This window comes from Drosophila erecta, unplaced genomic scaffold, assembly GCF_003286155.1.
Source record: "Drosophila erecta strain 14021-0224.00,06,07 unplaced genomic scaffold, DereRS2 tig00000055-arrow-pilon, whole genome shotgun sequence".
NCBI lineage: Eukaryota > Metazoa > Arthropoda > Insecta > Diptera > Drosophilidae > Drosophila > Drosophila erecta.
In genome coordinates, this window is record NW_020825200.1 from 9,568,292 (window position 1) to 9,589,984 (window position 21,693).

Below are 21,693 nucleotides of genomic sequence, written 5' to 3' on the forward strand. Positions count from 1 at the left end.
ACGCTGTGGTATCTTAACTTAATTTAACCAGCTAGGGGCCAGGGACAGGGGGACAGGGGGAGAGGGGGAGGGGTGTGTGTTCCGTGTGTGCCGCTAATGGCCTTAATAAAAAATGCAACATTTTGATTTAATTTAATTGAAATTCACGCCACTCGAGCAACTCCATTAGGCAGAAACGTGTCCGACGTCAAGGATGCAGATGATGGCAGCCTCGAGGAAATCAAATTACCCAGCGGCAGTGGCTCTAGTGTTTGGCGGGGGAACGGGTGGAGGGGGGGCTGGCATGCCGCAGGGGGCGGGACTGTGGGCGTGGCCGTTGCCGTGGCTTGTAGCAACTCGAATAAATATTGTCAAAACACTTGTCAAATGGCTAAACAATGGGACTGGGACGTGGTCAGGGCACGGTGTGCTCTTCTTGCCAAAAAGGGCGATGCCAATTGATAGTACACTCGAAGAAATCACGAGCTAAAAGCCTTTTCATTAGGATAACGATTTTTACGTTGGATTTGTATATACTTATACGGATTTATTTGGATTTATATGGATTTATATGAATTTATATGGATTTATATGGATTTATATATTTTTATATGGATTTATATGGATTTTTATGGATTCATATGGATTTGTATGGATTTATATAAATTTAAATAGATTTATATGGAAATATATATATGTGTATAAATTTATATGGATTTTTATGAATCTATATGGATTTATATGGATTTTAATTAATTTATATGTATTTATGGATTTATAGAATATTATGGCTATATGAACGCGAATTCTTCAGTTGTGTCACTTAAAAATACACCTTTGCAATTAATATCAAATTTAAGAAATGAGCAGTAATGTAGAAGAGATACTCTAATAAAAAATCTCTCTACAACATGATGCATTATTTCTTATATTAAAATGTAATAAATAAAATAAATCTTTAACTGCTCCTGGTTTCTAAGTTATAGACTTCTTCGAGTGCATAGCTTTCGTTGGGTAAAAAGTGAAACTGGAACTGTGCGCAAATCAATTTGATTCGATTTAAATTTAAAAGCATCTGCACACAGGCATTCATCACCTCCATCACTTGGACAATACCACCCAAAACTTAGTGCCCAGTTGCCAGTACCCAGTGCAGAGTACCCAGCTCCTTCGTCACCATCAGCCCTGTCCATTTGCCATCCTCAGCGATCTCGAGAGTGATTTTCATGTCGGGGTCACGTGCCGCAGACGCGTGCCACTGACATAAGTTTCCAGTTCTAGAGTTCGAGTAAAACAGGGGACTTGGAATTAAGTCGCGCCACAACCACAAGGCAAAAAACGGAAAAAGGTCGACACTTTTCAGTGGGTGTGCTTAGGTCGGGCGACTTGTTTGATTTAGTTAAGTTATCAGTTTAATTGTATTAGCCGAAAGGATTTACTTTTTTCTCAACTCTGCGCGTGTGTGTTTGCTGATTAAAATGTGCTTATGTAGTGTAGCGACAAGATGGAAACGCTTTAATCTGCAAAGTGTGGCGGTGACGTTCCTAAGTAATCAATGTAATATCCAGATTTCTCGTGCTAAGAGAATATGTTTTAACATTATTTTATTGCCCTTGCTTTATTCGAACAATTTTGATGGCTACCCTATGTTTATATCCAGCCAGTTCCTTGTTACCAACTGTGCCTCCACTTAGCCACTTGAACCGCAGCGTTTCCCACGGCCAACTTAGCCGATTTGTCCAATCGAAGGTGACAGCCACACAGTGGCCAAGTACATCCTGTTCACCTGTTCACCTCGAAGTTCCCCAAAGTTTGGATCAAATCAGCCGTGGAGGTGTCAGTGTACAAAGGACGCGTCCTGACACGCGTCTGACGTTTATTGGTGCCCTCCAGCTGCAGCGAAAAGTTTTCCCGAGCAGAAAGCCTTTCAAGGAAAAGCCACATGTGGAAATTGTAGACGACAAGCAGACACAACACAAGACACAAAAATCCACAAGAATGCTTGCCCAACCGGGTCGCACCGAACATGGAAGCACTGTTTTCAGTTTCAGAAATAAAATAATCAAAGTTTAAAGCAATTAAGTTGAAAGGAAAACTAAAATGCTTTTAGATATCTCGAATATATATGTCGTATGTTGAAATGCACTGCATTTGTGCCCTTATATGTAAACGGTACCTAAAACTTGTAAATTCGAGATAGTTTTAGAACTCTGAGCAAATGCTGGATGCAAACATAAGTTAGCAATTCAAGAAGTAGTCTTCATTTTGTAATAGTTTGACTCAATTGAAGGGCATTGCAAGTCTCTGTAGAGAGTTTCAACTTTTTTGTGATGCAGAAGGCATGGTCGCGATTTGTATTTTTGTGTAAACATTTTCGTGTCAATATTGCAAAAGTAAACATGGACTGAGGGCAAAGTTGGTGGGGGTTGGAGGTCCTCTTAAGTGCTGCCCTTTAGGCAGCTGGCAAGTGGGTTTAAAATTTCCCATGTCCATTTTGTGGCACTCGCTCCGCTTGGCGTCAACTTGTCCCAGCATTTTGGCTTGGCTTTCTGCTCGCCAAATATTTGAAGTGTTTCGGATTTCAGGGAAAAAGCAACACAAAATTAAAACAAAATTTGTGCCTTCTTTAAAGTGTTTTTTAGTCGCCACAAACACACCCTACCACACACCGAAAACTCAAAACTACCCCCTCATTTCCACCAAGGAATCTCCTTTTGGGACACCGAGTGTTGCCAACTCACTCAATGATTTCTGGTTTGCAGCAATTTTTATTTTCTACTTTGGCCCGTGAAGGGTTTCTGTTTCAAGTCGACTGGGTGGTGGGCGTGGGCGTGGGCGGCGGGTGGGGCGGCAAGGACTGCGAGGCGTGGCACACTCGAGTGCGTGCTTGAAAATACAAAAATTTCACTGCATTTCGCGTTATTAACACGTAGGTGCCAAGAACCCTCGCAGCTTCGGGTTACCAGCGGATTCGGGACTTTGGTGCGGGTTAAGGGTGGCCCTGCACTACGAAAAAATAAATATAAAAAATATAAAAAAATAATTCAAGAAGTTTGTGTCTTTTCAACAGATAGTAATATAAAAGCCATTTTAAGTGGTGTTAATACACACTATATGTGTTTATAAACACGTTTGTTATGTTTATACAAGTTTATAATATGTTATAAGTTCGAAAAGTCCCTATCCAGATGAAAATACATGTTAATAGAATTTCTAATAATTTTCTAGTTATAGTATCTGCGCCATTTATAGCGTGACTCCTAACAGATTTCATTCGTAGCTTTCCCAGTTGGTAGATTTACTTTGCACTCACTGCAAATTGCTGCAAGCATTCCCTCTTTTTTTGCCAAATAGAACATAGGAACATTCTCAGTGTGGCTGGTCCGCTGACACCGTGTAATAAGGAGTTTTCATGGCCTCTTGAACGCTCACGCTTACCAAGCGAGGACATTTTAATTGAGAGTGTTGCGAGGAAGGACGACGCCGCTGATGTCGATGATGGCGGCGCGGTACTTGGCCAGCTGCCGCTCCTTCTTCCGCTCGTTCCGCTTCTCTGGAGCGCCTCAAGTGCGGTCCGACGTCCTGGTCCTCGTCCTCGTCCACGTCCACGTCCTCCTCCTCGGCACTCGGCACTCCGCCTTGGATTTGGCCAACTGGTTGGGTGGTGGGGTTGTGCCTTTCTGCTCAGGTGTTGATGGATGAAAATTGCGAGGGCAACTGCTGAGTGGCGGACACTTGGACGACAAACCGGCGCATTCAGAGTTAGCCATGAATAAGATCCTGGAAGTTAACCGTAGTTGCGTTACAAGCCCAAACCCAAACTGCGAGAATTAATTCCCTTGTCAAGAGCTCAAATTAAATGAAGTCTTCGCATTCATCTACTTTATAATGTTAGTATTCTAAGACAATCTCATCCCTACCACATCGTAGAGACGTGACTTGGCCAAAAGATGTTGCATATTCTTCAATCTTTGATTTAAAGTGAGGTCTTATATCATCTATACATTCGTTGTACGATTTCAGGAGTATACTAGTCGAATTAGGTGATTTACCTATGGCAGCGGATAAATAATTGCCTATTTACAGAATATTAATGCCAACTTTACAAGCAGATCTTTTCGGATTCCTGATTGGGTTAATAATTATGCCTAAATAGTGTGAGCAGACAAAAACAAGTCGAACAAGCAGGCCTAGAGCAATTTATAAGTAATTTCCATTTTGGGACCAAGAGGAAAGACATCATTAATTTGCCCTCTGGGGAAATCGGGGTGGGGAAGCGACAATTGCCAAAAATATTTACAGGCAAAACAGAAGCTGGCACAACAACAATCAGCCACCCCAAGCCCACCCACTCCTTCCTGCCGCCCACCCACCAAACCCACCCACTCACCCACCCACCCACTTTAAGTTTGTTCCCAGCGGAGCAAAAGAAGTCGAAATGAAATCAGCAGAAAATTCAATGAGCAGCAAGGAGTGCTACACTGCAATTAAACACTGCAGTAGTTGAGCATAATTCGGTGCTCACTTTGTTTTCATTACTAATCTTACTAATGATTATTTCTTTACTAGAAAAGCTAGGCACAACAGAGATTATTTAAAAGAATGGGATTATAAATTTTAAAAAATAATTGTATAATATTAATAATATTATATGAGTATTAATAATAATAATAATTAATATTATTCGTAGTTATTAGTTTAAAAGATTGGGATTATATTTAAAACAATAATTTTATAATATAATATTCGTACTTATTAGTTTTAAAGAATGGGATTACGTATATCGTATATTTAAATAAATAATTTTATAATATAATATTATGTATTATATATTTGATGTATTATATTTAATTTAATTGTATTTCAATAAATTATTTTATAATATTATCATATTCGTAGAGCTACGATAATCCAAATTCCCTGAGATACTTGAGATTTCTAGGCTTTTGTCCTATATCATAGATATATAATATATAAAAATACCAATATTTCTTTCGGTGCATTGTGCTCTTGGAGTTTTGCAGTGATATCAGGCAGCCAGACGCCCTGTCGTCGGTGGATGATGGCTGCAATTGATGGCTGGCAAGCAACCGCTGCCCCGCCCCCAAGACTCCGACCCGCTGCCGCTTACATCGTTTGGCTAGCGAAGGGGTTGTGCTGCCAGGACCTTCCTGGCTGTGTGTGTGAGTGTGTGTGAGTGCGTATCAGCTGCTTAAGCCAGAACTTCGGGGAGATCCACCAAAAACTGGGGGGAGGAGTGCTGGGCGGGGTGACGTGCAAATGCCAGAAAAATATTATGTGACATGATAAATATTGCACACAGGGGGATTTTTCGAGGCCATAAACGGGGATACAGCCGTTGTTGTTGTCAGCATCATTGCCGAAATAATATGACAGATTCATTCGTGAACCTGATGAGTGCGGCGATAAGTTGTTGCTGTGGTTTCGCATCTTCTGCCTGCTGCGGTGGCACATTGGGTGTTACTTGTGGGCCAAGCAAATTGGGTGGCAATCGTAGGCATACCGCTGTTCTTGGTCGCTTCGATATAAAAAATGTTATTTGATTTACCATATACAAAGTGGGACTCTATTAGAGCTCAGTTAGCAGCTCGGCAAAAATTAAACAATTCCTTTCCGCTTGTTGCACTTCATTTTCCTAAAATTAAATGATTTTCTAAGCAATTGTTCAATTTTTATTATCTGTGCCCAGAACTCATATATATACTCATAAGCTAATAAATGAATATAAATCAGTAATTTACCTTAGTAATGACATCATTTAGTGTCTTCATAGCAACTCACAACAGTATAAACAATGTATAACAATGAAGAATCATAGTTGATAATTGAAACCGTGAAAATGGGATGTTTAAAGAGGCGTTGGGTGATTAATGGGGGATCCCCTCCAGGAAGCCACTTCGCATTGCCATTCCAATAACCTTTGGCCATGTCTGCGGGTCCTTCGCGTCCTGGCCGCCCGACTCGGAAGTGCCCCAAAAATGAAAATAAAAGGAACGAGAACGAGAAACCAAACAAACAAAATTGGAGGACGCAGGGCGGCGATGGGCGATGGGCGTGGGACTGGGATTGGATGTGAGTGTGGGTGTGAGGGAATCCTTTTGTTCTTATTGGAGCACGCGCTGCCAAATGCCAATACAAATGGCGCAAAAAAGGACGCGCGGCTGCTCCAGCCGCAGAAGGAGGAAAAAAATGGTGGGGAGAAAAAGTTACTCAGGGTTGCAACCACTTTGAAGTGTTGCTGTTTGCTCTGCTCCCTGTTGGCGGGGATTTCGTCCTTAAACATGCGCACTAAACGCTAATAGTTTGCCCTTCGCCCCCAGAAAACCACCCCCCAGACAAATGGAGCTGCTCCATTTTGTTGTTGCCACTCGGGGCGGCTTTAAGAACATTCAGGATTCAAGCTTAAAATGTCCGGCGAACTGGCTCGTAAAATATTCCGAAATTGCATTCATTAATGCCCATGCTCACTGATTCGGGAGGGAGCTGTTGTTTACTTCCTGTGCCCGCAAGATTGATTCACAGCGTGACCAAAGGTCCTGCAACAAAATTATTCACGCATCTCCGTCCAGGACATGCAAGCGGCCGAGAATCATGAAAAGGACGAAAAAAATGGACACGTGCGCTCCCTGATTTTTTACGACTACTTGGCTTTCGGGCAGGAGGAGCTCGGGGGGTTGGGGGGGAATCCTGTTTACGAGGGTGTTGTACACGATTTAATATCCTTGACCCGTGGAGCAGTCGACGAGCTTCCACAACCTGAAGTCCTGCAAAAAAGTTTTCATAAGCCAGCACATTTCTGGTACTTTGCGATCCTTTGATCAAGTTAATACTATAGCTTACTCAAGCGGCACTCTGTATTTTATTTTATTCTTTTAAAGCAAAAATACTAACTAGTGTACTTAACTAACATTTTTTTATATGATAAATCAATTACCTTCTAAAATATATTGTCTGCTTTTATTATATTTTTTTATATGATAAATCAATTATTTCTTAAATATAATATAAAAGTGTATGCTTTGCCCACACTATCAAAATCGTTGAGTTAAGTCTTTCACCTTTTTGGCCCACACTTACAAAAAGCAGAAAAAGCAAATAACAACCCAAAAAATTGCATTCCATAAAAAGCAACCAGAAAACTGGGCGTTTCCGGAACCCGCAATAACTGTCAAATATCAATGTGCCATAAATAAATAAATTTATGTAGGACAATAAAAATAAAATCCAATAAAATTGCCTTTCCTGTGGGTCGCCCCTAAACAGACCAACTCAAGGAATTCAACTTATAAACAAAAAGGATGTAAAACCAATGTACAAATACATTGAATTTACATGCAATAGAATAGGTGTGCGACCCGCATACTCGAATGAAGGTCAAGTTCGGTGACAGATTCAATGGATTTAATTAGATCAGATTTATGCATAAGTTTTGGGGAGCAATGCAACGATATTTTCCTTTATTTTGCCCGCATTTGCCTCAAGCATTTATGAGCAATTGCATAATTATTAGCTTGTAGTTGGACTTGAGAAGGCAAATGACATATTATCTCAGTGACCCTAGTTTTATGAACACAGGACACCCCTACCAAGAAGTCCATGTGTTGTTTGTATGCCCCAGACTAATGATGTTGGCTGGCAATTCGTAATCGATGGGGGTTGTATATGCCAACAATAAATTTAATTATCGTTAATCTTCGATAATTTGCCATGAGAAAATGCTCAGTTGGTTTGTTATGGATCGTTTCCGATGATTACTTTTTTTTTGCGTTTTGCCCCTAAGTAGATGGAATTCGAGATGAATTGTCGCATCAGCTTATATATTTTTTCTTTAATCGACCTTTTTAATGCGCAAATTTAAATATGTACCTGACATAAACCTTTAAGCCCGCGTTCGCAATCAATAGATTTATTGTCAAACGAAATGCAGACATATGACGACAAAATCAAAACAGTTCAATTAATCACACGGCTCAGAGCAGATCGCAGATAAGTCAGCGCCCATTACCTCGAATAATCAGCTTTAGACCAGATTATTTGGCCTAGGTTAGGGTGGCTAGGTTTTCGATTAAAACACACTTCAGGCCCGGCAGTCGATAAGCTACACGTATTTACATACATTCAGATGCAGACGCACATCAAAGCGAGCATACCAACCGGCGAAACTTGACATTTTGCACTTGGTCAAGCAGAGAGCGCTGGGAATCGGGGAAATTGTGGCAGGCGGACATCTGAAGGGGTTTGTGCAACTTATGGCGACATCGATAGGACAAATAGCAAAAAAAGAAGGAGAGAAACCCCTAAAAAGCGGGAAAGGCGGACTCAACCACTCGACAAGCTGTTGGCACACATAGCATGTGCTGAAAGCCCAAAGACACTCGAAAGTATGCTACAGTTGCCGGGAAATGTCTTCACACACACAGCCACACACACACAGGATCGCACACACACAGAAGCGCACTTTAGGACTCGTTCCCAATCCCATTCTTTAGTCCAATCCAAAATCCACGGCACCCATTCCCAAAAGTTGCCTGTCATTTATCTTCGCCGGTTTTTTTATTATTTTGTTTGTTGCCGGGGTCTAACGAGAAATGTCGAGCAGCCCAAAGTTTGTTGCCTCGCTTTTTTTATCTTTTACAATTAGAAGCGTTGTCCCTGCGTTTTCCATATATTTACAGAGGGAGAAAAGCTTCTGATAGCTACATATATTTATGAAACACATAGGTAAAAGTCGAGGCAATGCTCAAGTGCTATGCGGAATACTCATGTTCCATTTACGAAATGTTATTTATAATTTTCGACAAATTGAAATGAATTCGTGCCAGTGTTTTTGGAGATATATACATTTTTGCTCCACCGTTTTTTTCTGCCCTTGGTCAGATAAATGCATTTTTGGCTGTTTCCCCCACTCAGTTAGCTGTGATTAAGGAAGGAAATTGTTTCGGACAACGCACAAAACAAATAACGCTCCTGGGGTCGTCCTGAGGAGGATGTTTTTCGTCCTTATCGGCCAAGTAGCATCATTTAACTGCTGTCTGTGGTCGGTTTCCTTTTTATTTGTATTACTTGGTTTTCAGGTTCTATTTTGGTGGGGCTCAATTGCCGGGCATTGCAATTTGTCGTGATAAATGTTAGCAATTATTGGTCTAGGTAATACAGAGTAATGTATATTTATTGATTTCGACTCTATCTGCTTTTTAGTACTATTTTGGGTCTCTGAATTCAATATGTGTATATATGTATCCGTACACACCCCTCTCTACACTTCTTTTGAACTTGATTATTTGCTGTTCCACGGGCATATCAGACAAGGAAATCAGTTGGCCTAAAACCACTAATTGGCATATGGACTTGTGGCCTGCCTGTCACACCGATGTGAACAGGTTGCCGCAGTAACTGCAATCTTAGCTTTCGAGATGGGGTGGCATATTTTTATTTGGGTGGATGAAGCTGTGAGCCACGCAGACCCAAGCCCAGATAATTACATAATCAGGAACGTTAAAAAACGGGCATTGTGAGTGGGGCGGGGCAAACGTGAACGGGTGAAGTGACATTTTGCGGTTAAGCAATTTCGTCCTTTTCGACGAAGGACTTCACTGCGCCTGGCAACGAACGCACAATTTATAATTGTCAAGGGAATGTCCGACGAGCGAGTGGGGTGGTTGCTGGCAGTGCTGATTTATGGAATTTAATAAATTTCCACAGATTTAATCGCTTGTAATTATACGTGAAGGAGACGCCAGCTACAACAGCAGAGAGGGAAATGTGATATTGCAAACTTTTCAATTAAAATTAAGATCGAAATCGGCGACAGGTGAAGTCCAGGACAGTTGGTGCGGTCTCCCTTTTTGATTGGTTTTTTGCAGCTTTCGATTCGTGGTCATTTTCAATTCGATTTCGCAGCCAAACATTTTCTCCTATTTTTATTTCATTATGCTGCACATATATGTGTGTGCAGCTGAGGAGCTAAAACTATGACATTTTTACACAAACGCTTTAAAGCGAATTGATGAATAACCCAAGGACATCATTCAAAAGTATACATTTTGGGGATAGTTGGTTAAGCCAGTCTAATTATTCATAGGGAACTATTAGCTTGGCCGCGAGTGTAATCGCTTATTTTCTCTGGACGCCGAGGTCGCCTTCTGGTAGTTGTTATTGTACAGTATTATAGAGGCTCTGATATCCTTACCATTGGCAGTCGCAGATTGATTTCCCCCCTCACTCCGCCCGTCTGCGGTCTGTGTTTTGTGTATTTCCTTGGCGACATACTGGCCCACCCACAGGACTCCAGTTTTTATCCAACTTCAAAGGACTTTCGGCCGCTGCTGAGCCTCAAGTGTCCTTGCAGTATGTCCTGCGCCGGCTTATGCGACATTTTTCTTTACTCATTTTTTTTTCACATTTTTTCTCATTTATGTAGCGCTTCACGGGCTTCGGCTCCCTGATTTCATTTTTTGTTTTCTTCTCCGAAGCAGGATGAGTGGGCCTCAAATTGATGGCCCAAAACGATGAAGAATAAGCCCTCAAGAGGTGTGGCAGAGTCGGCACTTTTGCGGCTGCCACACATTAGAATTGGTCGCTGAGGCTGCCAAATTGCATAGCTTGCGGTTGAATTGAGCAGCCCCTATAAGAATGGGGTGCCAGCTCTACAAATTTACAATTAAGTCAGCTCCATTTAGTGTCTAGCTGCAGGCTTTAGTTACGGCCATCTCAGTTGTTTCGAGCTTCATCTCAAATGCTTGTAGAGTCAGTAGAATTTTAGTAGTATTTTGTATAACTATGTACCAAATTGTTGGGTTCTTCCATCGAAAGCGCTGCCAAACCGCACCATGCCGGATATTGAGAACCAGGATGCCATGGGGCTGGGCAAGTTCATTGCGTGGACCCTGCTAGCTCTTGTAATCTGCCTGCTGGGCGCCATTCCGCAATGGATGGTGTTGTGTCTGTTTGGAAGAGATGCCCTGATATACACCATTGCGTGCTTCTTCGTGGCCTTCGTGGTGCTCGTCTGCATGCATTTGATTGAGCTGCTGAAGTACTGGAGGCCCTACAACTATGTCGCCATGTTCGTTTGCTACGAACTGCTGACCCTCGGAACTGCGAGTTTCCTGATGAATTGGCGTCTGAGTTGGGCCATTGCGGTGATGGGCGTGGCTCTGCTATTCCTTGGAATCGCGCTGCTAATTTGTCTCCTTCTGATTTACACTGGACTTTATATGAACCCCTTCAAGCTGGCTGTTGTGGGCGGAATGCTATTCGTTCTGGCGTTCTGCATTGAAATCATGAATGTCTTCCTGTGCTGGTGGTACTGGCAGGATGTGGCTATTGGCGTCTTTTTTGTCAGTGTAGCTACTTTGGTCATCTCCCACGTGCTGATCACCTACCTCAGCTTCGGATTCCTGGGCAGAGATGACTGCTTGCTGGTCGCCATAGTGCTCTACATCGCCTATATACTGTTCCTCATCGCCTGTCGCCTTTCCGCCTTCTATATCGAGGAAAATCACTCCATAACAGCGACCAGTTCAAAGTTTGGTGCAAGCAACCCTGGTCACGCAGATGAAGAGTTCTCATAAAACTGTGTGATGTGTATAAGCCTGACTGTCTTTTTTCAACTGATTATATCTTAGCCAATTTTTTAGTAGTGAGTGAATACTAAATAGAGTCGTATATGGGCTATTCCTTTTCGATAAGCATGACGTGTTTGTGTTCATTTTAAAAGCGATCTAGAAATGGTGTCATGCATTATCGCTTCCGCAACTGGTGAGTATATAGTATATATAGCCTCAATCACGTGCCTGCTGCAATGTGAATACGTGACTCGGGAGCTGATCTTCAATCGAAATCTCTGAGAAAATAACAAAACATGACAGTAAAGTTTCACTTGTTTCATTCGGGTCCTCCCATAACTACGAATGATTTATTTAGTTAGTAAGTTAAAGGGAATTAACAAATGTGGAGTTGTGGCAGTAAGAAAATGTAGGCACTGTTGAATAATTACCTTTACATTTAGCACTTTGACAATGCGAAATCAATTAAAAGTCCCATTAAATTGTTGCACATGAAGCAGACTTTCGTGTGGTAAAAAAGGCCAAAAATTATGGAATCATGGTCACAACGGTCGGCCGGCCATAAATTAAGCTGGAATAGTATTTGGCCATTCAAATGTCCGAGCAAAGTTGCGGGCTGGGGTGGACCAAAAAAGGACGGGGCGATATTGAGGAAGAGATGGCCGGGCAATTGAAATTGTCGTCGTTTGTGTTGTTATTGCTCGGTTTTTCTGGCTCGCAGCGGATGCAATTCCTACAAAATGATAATTTATGATAATGATGCTTCCGTTATGGGGAGCACAAAACTGGACATTGGATGGCACAGGACATTGGATTGTGTGCGCCGTGCTGCACATAAAAATCAGCCAGTGAGATATGGCGAAAAATTTGCCAGTTTCATTCATTTTACGGGTCGGGCCTCGCATATTTATTGATAATTTCCGTGAATTTTGCAGCAGTCAAGCGAAAGCGGAAGTTATGCCATTTGCTGCACAACCCCCTCTCAAAACCCCCCTCCCCCCCACCAAATTGGACAATAAATGTGTAGTTGTCGTCCCGGCGATGGGCGCACGCCTCCGTGGGCGTGGCACTGGGTTAGAGTCACTACCAAAATCAAAGTGCCTATCGATGGCGTTGATTTGCCTTGTTTATTGTGTCGGCCAAGGCGGCGGATCGCCCCCCTATAAGAACCCCTCCCATCGTCCATCCAATTGTTTTGACTGCCCCTGAGTATTTATGGGTTACGCTCGAACAACAATGACAGTGGGCTGGCTAGTCCATTGTCTGCGATTATCAATAAGCATTAGCCAAACAATGGGATGCTCAGTGTCACTGGATGCGCCTAGCCCCTTTCCCGCTCAGCCCACTTGGGTGAGCATTCTAATGACCTTGAAAATTAGTTCCTGCATAAATCTGCCACACCCACACCCACTGATCGCTGCCACACCCACCGCACACTGTTGCCCATAATAAGTTCTTAATCATTGTTTATTATTTATCGCCGATTATCGCCGGCATATTAATTGCTGGCCATGTGACAAAAATTCCATTTTAATTTGCAATTACAAACATATGGCTGGTCGGCCCGAAGCACCGACAATATGCTCGAAATCAGCACATGGCTGATGCACTGCATCCGCTTTTGGTCAGCGGCAGGAAGATCCATTAAGGCCACATAAAATGCAGTGGACCGGAGCGCAAACCATAATGAGATGAATATTGTTACGAGCACTGTGCTTAAAAAATAAATTCAATTTATAGCTCATTATCACTGATTTTCTTTAATGTTTACATTTATTTTAAGCTTCTGCCATCTTTGGCTTACATTTATCAGTGGTCGAGTACAAAGTTTTGGCAGCCAAAAGAAAGCGCATTGAGCCAAGCTGCTCATTTGCAAGAGTTTAAAGTGCACTTGCCAGTTGCATGTGCATATGAATAGGAAATAGTTTTCCTTATCTGTCACGACACTGCCACTGATTCTGACTGCGACTTTCGGTGGCAATACGGTGGCAAATGGAGCCAAAAGTTATGGGGGAGCAGAGCCTCGATTTGCCCAACTCCGATTTCGGCGCGGAAAACTTTCGCTGGGATAATGCGAGTCGCACAGAGAACGAAGTGTTTGGCATAAAGTTATGCGCCAGCCAAACAACAATAAAATAATATAATTTTTTTGTTTGCCAACTCTCAATTGGGTTCGTACACGAATACCCCGCGCCATTATTTGTATTTTTTTGGCAATTCGCGACTCGTTCGACGCTGGGCCATAAACTTTTCAAGGAATATCGAAAGTTTGCTCGCATCGCGTTCGGCTCGCTAAAAAGCAAAAAGCTGCGAGTTGCGAGCTGCGCGGGAGACACACAAAGGCTACAAAACTTATAACGAGAAAACTTTGCCACTTGGCAATGCGCGATAAAGAAACAAACGGAACAGAACCCAGCAAAATAGAGCCGGGCTCCAAGGAGAGATGAGATGAGCAGCCGAACCAGGAGCGAAGGAGATGCCGTCGAGCTGATACCACTGGCAGTGCTAACTTGGCCGAAAGCAAAATGGCAGCACCTTATCCGAACTATGAGTTCTTCCCAGCTGTTTGGTGTTACGTTTCCAGACCAATCATAATGTGGATTGCGGCTTGGTACTCATTTAATTTTAGTTCCTTAAAATTCACTATGAAATCAACATGTATTGGTATTGCATTGGTTAGAACTGCGAAGAAACCTGATCACCAACAACATTTTTGCAATGCCCAAAATGTGGCGGAGGATCTTTGATTTGTTCTCTTTTTTAATTAGAGTCTAAGCACATATCATATTACACTCACTCAGCTTGGAACTACATATGATTTCGGCTTGGCTTGTTTATTAAATAAATAAAAAATGTTACATTTACTTGAGCACTAGAACTATTCTGATATACCCGACGCAAAGAGCAAATGGCAGGGTATTCCGAGGCAGCGATTGGATAAAAACTTGCTCAGCCTCAACCGGTGGAGCCGCCGGCTGTGCTGGCTAAATATAAAACTTCGACAGAAGCTGGATTTTTCGCTGACAATGGAAAAGCGGAGGGAAACTCGGGAAAACTCAAGAAAACTCATTCGCGCGTTTTAACTAACTAGCAGAGTGAGCCGCGTAAGCAGAAGGAAAAACTGGCAAAAATTATTATTTACGCACGGATGGTGTCATCTAATTATGAATTCATTTTCGTTTTCTATGCCGCCGCCGCGCCCACAACAACTGGCTTTCTTGGGCTTTGCTCCTTTTGGTCCTTTGGTCCTTTGGCCAGGTCCCAGAAATAAACGAAATGCGACCGCACTCGGACAATGCACCTGCATTGCTGGGAAGCAGCTTCCCGATCGTCATTCTTCCCATTTGGCCGTGGGTTGCTTTTAATGCCATATTTTGCATGGGATTTTTTTTGCACGGGCCGCCATGATAAAAAGTTTGCTGCACGCAGCATTTTCAGCATTTTGAGCATTTTGCATTCTGCATTTTGCATTCTGCATTTTTGCGCCCAAGTTGCATTTTTCAGACCAGACTGGGGGACTCGACCAAAGAAAATTTCATGCTCTTTGAAAACTTGTTAAAGTATGATAACCACAATGCAGGCCACACCCCCGCCATTTTCCGCCCTCCGCCATCAGCATGCGTTTTCCGAGAAAATGCCAAGCCAAAGAATCGCCGCAAATAATAATAAGCAAGTTGGATTCCAGAGCACGGGACTCGTTAACTCGCCTCCGAAAGTTAAGAAATGCATAAAATTTGTTAACAAGCCAAAAAAAATATATAAAATAAAATACGCGAGAAAGCATAATGCCTTTCTCATACTTTTTCGAGGGTGGCCAGCAGCCACAACAAGGCATCCATTTTCTTAGCGGAAGTAGTTAACAAGCGCGAAATTTCCTTTCTGATACCCTTGCCAAAAGGATAAGTCCTTTGTAAGGGCAAGTTTTCCTAAAATATTGCATTCCTGCATCATATAATTCGTAAGTGTTAATTTGGGCTTACAAAGAAATTATTGTTTAATAGATAAAACTTGTTCTTCTGGCCAAGAAATTCTAGCTTAGTGGTGCAAATTCCCAAAAAGAGTACTCATAACTGCTAGCTTGCATAGCAATTTTTGAAAATTGTTCTAGATTCGAAAAGTGCGTATAAGCGTTTGCCTTTGTAGTGAATATGCCATACATCATGCATTATGTTAAACTAAACAAATTCAGGTAAAGTTTCGCTAATGAGATTCCGAAGAAACCAAGCGAATTATGGTCTTGTGTTTTACAAATGCCAGACGGCAAATGCAATTAGAGAAACCAAAAGTGTTGTAGGTATGGATATTAATTCTCTTATGACACAATAAAATATGAATATTTATTATCGCTCCACTCAGCCCAACGCAGAGCATTAAATAAATATTTTTAAATTGCATTTCAATTGGTTTTGTGCTTTTTTGTTTTTTTCGCTCGCTTCTTTAATGGCAGCTCGCATATTTTGCGGTTTCAGTATTTTCCTGCCACTTATTTGACCGCTAATTACATTTTAATGTAAATTAATGAATCTGCGCACTTAACTCTGCCCTCATCCCACAATTCCACAGCCCCAACTTTCGGACTTTGAGGTTGGGCCTGTCAACTGTCTGGCCGCCATCCTCAAAGATAAATTTTGACTCATTGGTTTCCATGGAACAACAACAGGAATTTGGCTCATTAGCCGGTCGTGTCGAAAGCCTGAAATGCGATATTTTTTCAGTTTCTCTTTTTTTGGCTTGAGCGTTTTGATAAATGATTGAAATAAATGATGTTGACTTTTTGGTACTGCCAAATTAAGAGGAGTCGCAGCGTTAACCCAAGTTTTTTGGCCTGTGGTTGAAGGCAAATGCCAGTCTTTTTAAGTGCTGGCGTACTTACAAGGCAAGTTTGTTTATTACAAGGCTAAAATACTTGATAAAACCGATTAGTGCTGAACTGCAAGGATGTTCAAATTAGCTCAATAGTTAGTCATATGAGTAAGGTAAGTAGATACTACTTTTGGCCTTTTACCAGAATGATTGCAGTAACATTTTCTTGCGCCTAAGGATCTGAAATTAGCCAAATGTGTTCCCACTCCCCAGCACCTGAGCACCTGAGCACCTGAGCACTTCCAGCTCTTTAAACATCGCACCCACTCAGCTAATTTTGCAACACATTTTGATAAGCCGGCAGGATCTTTCTTTCCCCATTTTGTTTTGCATATTAAAAATATTGTTTGCTCCGGCTTCCCCATCAAATATGTATGCGTGTGTGTTTGCATTTTTTATGTTGCCATTATGAAAATGCGACGCCTGTATTGTGATTTTCCTCACATGTGTGAAATTGCATGTAGGTGCGAGAGCATTGAGGGGAAAACCTGGCTGCAGGTGGAAGTGGGTGGCAGTGATGCATTAGAGGCATAATAATTAAACGCGGCATGTGCTCATCATCATCGCCATCAACATTTTTTCGCGATTATAATAAGCCGTTCGTGCTGCTGCCGCTTTTTTTTTCTTTTTTCGCCACCATCCTAGCGCCAATTAGGGAAATTGTGTGCTATTTCCAATTTGAATATTTCAGCGCATCCCGCCCTTCTGGTTGGCTTCTGCCGCTTGGCTTAAGTGCCTGGCAAGGAAGCAGCCAACCAGCCAACCAGCCAAACAACCAACCAGGATGCAAAAATATCCGAAAGGATGCCAGACAATGGGCGTCTGAATACTCTTTGTCAGGCTTGGAACTATAAGGCTACAATCATGTTTTCAAGACAAGATAAACACATTTTGCCTGCCTGTTTAATTACAAACATTTAAGAATGCATCACTAAATATGAAATATATCTTTCAGTTATTTCTAACAATTTATATTTCTTTGAGGTCTTTAACTTCCGCGATTTGTTTGCATTGAGTGCGTGTTGGTTAGGGTGTTGTCCATTAGCCAAAATGGAGCAGACTATTTTGATTTAATGAGCCATGGTCTAATGGTTGTCTATGCTTTCCTTGCTGTAATTAAACACTCAGCGCCGAAAATATGGGTTTCCTAACTTACCTCAAGATGTGCTTTTGTTGAGCCCAAAAAGATGTTGGCAGGAAGTTTCAGTTGAAGTATTTCCCCGAATTCAATAGGCAAAACATGTATCTTAGATAAACCATGCTCAATTTTTTCCACGCAAATGTGGCCACCCTTTAAAGAAGAAAAACCTAGAGTGGGGCATTCTTAGAGCTGTTTTTAATGCAGGCGAAAATATGAAAAGCCTAGATCATCAGTAAACCCCAAAATGCCAAACTCGAATCAAAATCGCTGACCGATTTCAGGGGTGCGAAATGAAAGTGCGGCCGAAAAAAAGCCCAAGTTAAATAAAATAAACAAACAAATGCCTCATTACATGCGAAATTAAATTTAAATGTTTGCTTAATGCGATTCCAGAGTTGCCCGTGGTGCTCCCAACTCCGGGCTACCGGAATGGTTCACAATATTTCTGGAATGGGGCGGAAAAGGTATACGGAACTAAACAAACCCGAGCACCAGGGCCATCAAATTTAATTTCATTTTGAAGCCCTGGGCTAACCAAGGATGACGAGGACGATGACGATGACGATGAGGATGATGGTGATGGTGATGGGTCGCCGACGCATGCTTAGAAAAATATTTCTGGTATTTCCCCCTCAGTTTTCCCGCACTTTTGTTATTTTTCCTTTTTTCTTTTTTGGGTTCTTTACTGAGTGGAGAAATTAGAATTTTTGCGTGTGTCTGCGGTCGCCGCATTTGGACGCCGACGGATGCCGCCATCGCCTCCGGCCGCATATCCTGACACCCCGACCCCCTCTCCCTCCGGAAAGCACCCAGAATTTAATATATTTATACAGGGTACGACACAGATGCGGCGGTTATATACGGATTTTTGGAAACTTTCCCGATAGCTGAAAAGAGCGATTAGAGGATTTTCAAATATTCCCAGAAAGCAGAAACGGCTGCCGCATACTGTCTATATATCTATTTAAAGGAACCTCACTTGGAATCACACAAAAAAAACAATATTATTTATACCATGAATCTGTAATGAGTATATTAACCGTGCATATTTATTTATTTGTGTTATATCTCCTTTCAGTGAAAAGACTACAGCGCCTAATGAGTAGCCGCTAGTCGAGCATGCAGCTTATCGCGAGAGAATAAGGCCAGAATCTGGCGGAGACAAAGTCATAATAATTTCAATATTTTGGTTGTCGTTGATGTGGCTGTCAGCGGCAAACTGTCAGCACAAGGCGTTTATTTGACAGCCGCCGGGGATTAGGGGAGGGGGTGAGGAAGTGGCTGTTGGCCAATGGGGCGGATGGATGGTCGGTGGTTTTGGGCGGCACGCTCAATTAAAATATATAATTTTTGGCGAAAAACGACGGCAGCAAAATGGGAGAAACAACGGGAGCCGGGAAGATACCGGCTGGGATCTGCATCCCATTGCATTCACATGCCCATAAATTAAAAACTTAATAACGAGCGGCGCGCAGGATCCGAGCCGAAACCAGGACATGCCCAATACGTGTGTCCTGCTCCTGGCGACATCCGCAGTCACGTCACCAATCCCCCTACATCCCTCCCCCCTCTCTGCCACTCCTCCGGACGATGGGTTGCGGCTGCGGCAGCAATAAATCGCTAACAGCAAATAAATCAACGCGCATAAATTCCAGTGTTCGGCGAGGATGCCTGCCCCGACTTTATTTACGACATTGCGACAAAGACAGAGTTACAGCAAAATGCACCCCGCACCCTCGGGGCCTGTGCCCCTCTACATGGCCGCCGCCCGTGCCCCTCCTCGACTTCGCCCCTGACCCGCCGCTGACCCCCAGGCAGTGAGCGGTACGAGGTCAAGTCAATGGGACAGATGCAGCATGTCTTGCTGCCCAAACTCACGATGTTCAAAGCCCATTTCCTAAGTCTTGTCCCTTCCATTCAAGGGCGCATTCAATAATCTATTCTATAAGATTCTTTTGTGGGATGTTCTTATGCCTTCCAATCAAAATATGCTTACATTTGTAACTAGTCTAAATATTTCTAAATTGGAAGGTAAATCAGTAATAAGTGGTTTCATTTTCGCCAAGTATGATAATAACTTCGATTCCCATAAAAGTTAGGCTCGTTGTGTCAAATTAACCCTAATTACTTGGCCATATGACAAAGAAGTAAGCTAACCGTTTTGAAAACTGTTGGGACCAAGCGGCGAATCGCATGCTGCAAGTGGCAAAGCCAATGAACATGAAAAAGGTTGACCTCAGTGTCGTGGCAATATGTCCTGGAAAAATGTCATCCAGCGCTGTCCGTGGTTAACCAAAGAGGAGTTGCTGGCCCAGGGTTAAAAGGGTTAACCCTTGGCTGAAACAAAAAGGAGCGAGCGCTGCGATGTGGAAGGAAACCCAACGAAAATGGTTGTTGGCAGGACAGTCCACGTCGGCAAGGACGAGTATATTTGGCGCATTTAAACAAAAGGATGCCGTGTGCTAGGCAAATAGACAAAGGACATGCCAGGACACATGCGAGGCGCCAAATCAAGCTGTGATTTATGGCCCAGCCAAAGGATTGCCAAGGAGCTGGAATAGGAACTCACACACGGCAACGGAGAAAAAGTGCACAAAACTAGCATTAGCACCCTTGTAAATGTGTAAAACCGCCAGGGACACGGGGACGCCAACAAATCATAAAAATCCGAGTGCTACAGAAAAAGTTGAATCCCAGCCTGGACGGAACGAATAACCAGCACCCATTAGTTGCGCCACTCGGGCCGCCCTGGCCAAGAAACCGAGAAACCAAGGCGATAATTTATTTATTTCGGATTATTTATTGCACATACATCATAATTCCTCGAGACCCGCTGGCGAATATATTTTATTCCTTAAGCACTCCCAACCCCCTTCACCCAAGACGCAAGAATTATAACTTTCCACAATGAAGGATGCGCCATAAATTAAAAATTCCAAACTTAAAAACGCAACAATAAATACACGACTCTCACGGAGGAGGGGCAACGAAGGAGGATTCCTGGCAATCGCCAGAAACAGGACATGCAGTTGATTTATTTCTCCGCTATGGAAAATCACAGAGAAGCGCAATTTTCCACCCCGCATCCCGCAAACTCGGGAGATGTTTCAAAGAAACGGAAGTATTTATTTCATAATCGTTATGATGTAATGAAGAAAGCGTCGACATTGTCGAGCGATTGGACGGGATTGCAGACTCGGATCATGTGCATTTTTCCACAGCAAAAGTATTTACAATTTAATATTTGTATATAGAAGGCTACTAGTATATAGTATATAGCGTATAGGATTGCAAATCCCCATAATATCGCATAGCCCTCGCACTTGGGAATCTGGGATGCAGCTCACAGTGTGAATGATTCAAGGAACTGCGCAAAATTGAAAGGACGAGTACGAATAAACCGAAACACATCCTCGACATCAAAATACGTGGCGCATATTAAATTCTTATCAAATCGGCACTCAAGGGATGCTCGTCTTGGCGGGGGAAGGGAGGGGCGCGCGATGGGATATAGATAGACTAGGGCGCTATTGTTAAAAGTTGGAAGGATTTCAGGGAACCCTCAACCATCACCACTACCACTACCTCAATGTACATGGATGTGAGGTCCCGCTGCGATATTAAAAACTTGTTGCTAATAAAAAGATTCGGCTATGGTTGTCGATGTCGCATTTTCATAATGCCCCCGATGATCATCACTGGGTGCAGTGGCAGATGATGCTGTTGATGATGACATCAATGACATTTGTTGCGGTTCAATAAATTCGCAAGCGCTTGGCAACACACCATATAGTCATCGCATACACTGAGAAAAACGCATTGCTTGCATCGCTCTCAAAGCGCTTTAATATGTATCTCGCAGATACATTTATAATTGCTATAGGCTTACTTAAGTGAATTCGCATTCGTTTGTTTATTAGAAAGTTGCGTTGAAGCTAAGCCCTATTTGTAATACAAGACTGGCTTAAACGAGTAGTTATTTTCAGAGTAATGTGGCTAGACTTTGCAGCTATCCATTGGATTGCACATGGAAGTTTCTTGCAGTGATAGCGCTTGTGTGTTCAGAACGCGTACCCGGCTATATGGACCCTAAGTAGGCTTGAGTCTCACTGCGCATTTAAT

General features: G+C 42.6%; 2 protein-coding genes across 2 annotated transcripts; one reads left to right on the forward strand and one right to left on the reverse strand.

The window, feature by feature from the left end:
• Window positions 1-10,139: 10,139 nt before the first annotated feature.
• LOC113564139 lies at window positions 10,140-10,546 on the reverse strand. The gene has a single exon (XM_026979484.1). It carries the CDS (start codon window positions 10,373-10,375, stop codon window positions 10,295-10,297), a length of 81 nt encoding a protein of 26 aa, XP_026835285.1. The 5' UTR covers window positions 10,376-10,546; the 3' UTR covers window positions 10,140-10,294.
• A 190-nt stretch (window positions 10,547-10,736) lies between these two features.
• Window positions 10,737-11,667, forward strand: LOC6543048. The gene has a single exon (XM_001969197.2). It carries the CDS (start codon window positions 10,830-10,832, stop codon window positions 11,571-11,573), a length of 744 nt encoding a protein of 247 aa, XP_001969233.1. The 5' UTR covers window positions 10,737-10,829; the 3' UTR covers window positions 11,574-11,667.
• Window positions 11,668-21,693: the final 10,026 nt, after the last annotated feature.

Coding starts and splice junctions, on each gene's coding strand:
- LOC113564139 (XM_026979484.1), bottom strand. CDS start 10,375: ATGTCGCATAAGCCGGCGCAGGACATACTGCAAGGACACTTGAGGCTC.
- LOC6543048 (XM_001969197.2), top strand. CDS start 10,830: ATGCCGGATATTGAGAACCAGGATGCCATGGGGCTGGGCAAGTTCATT.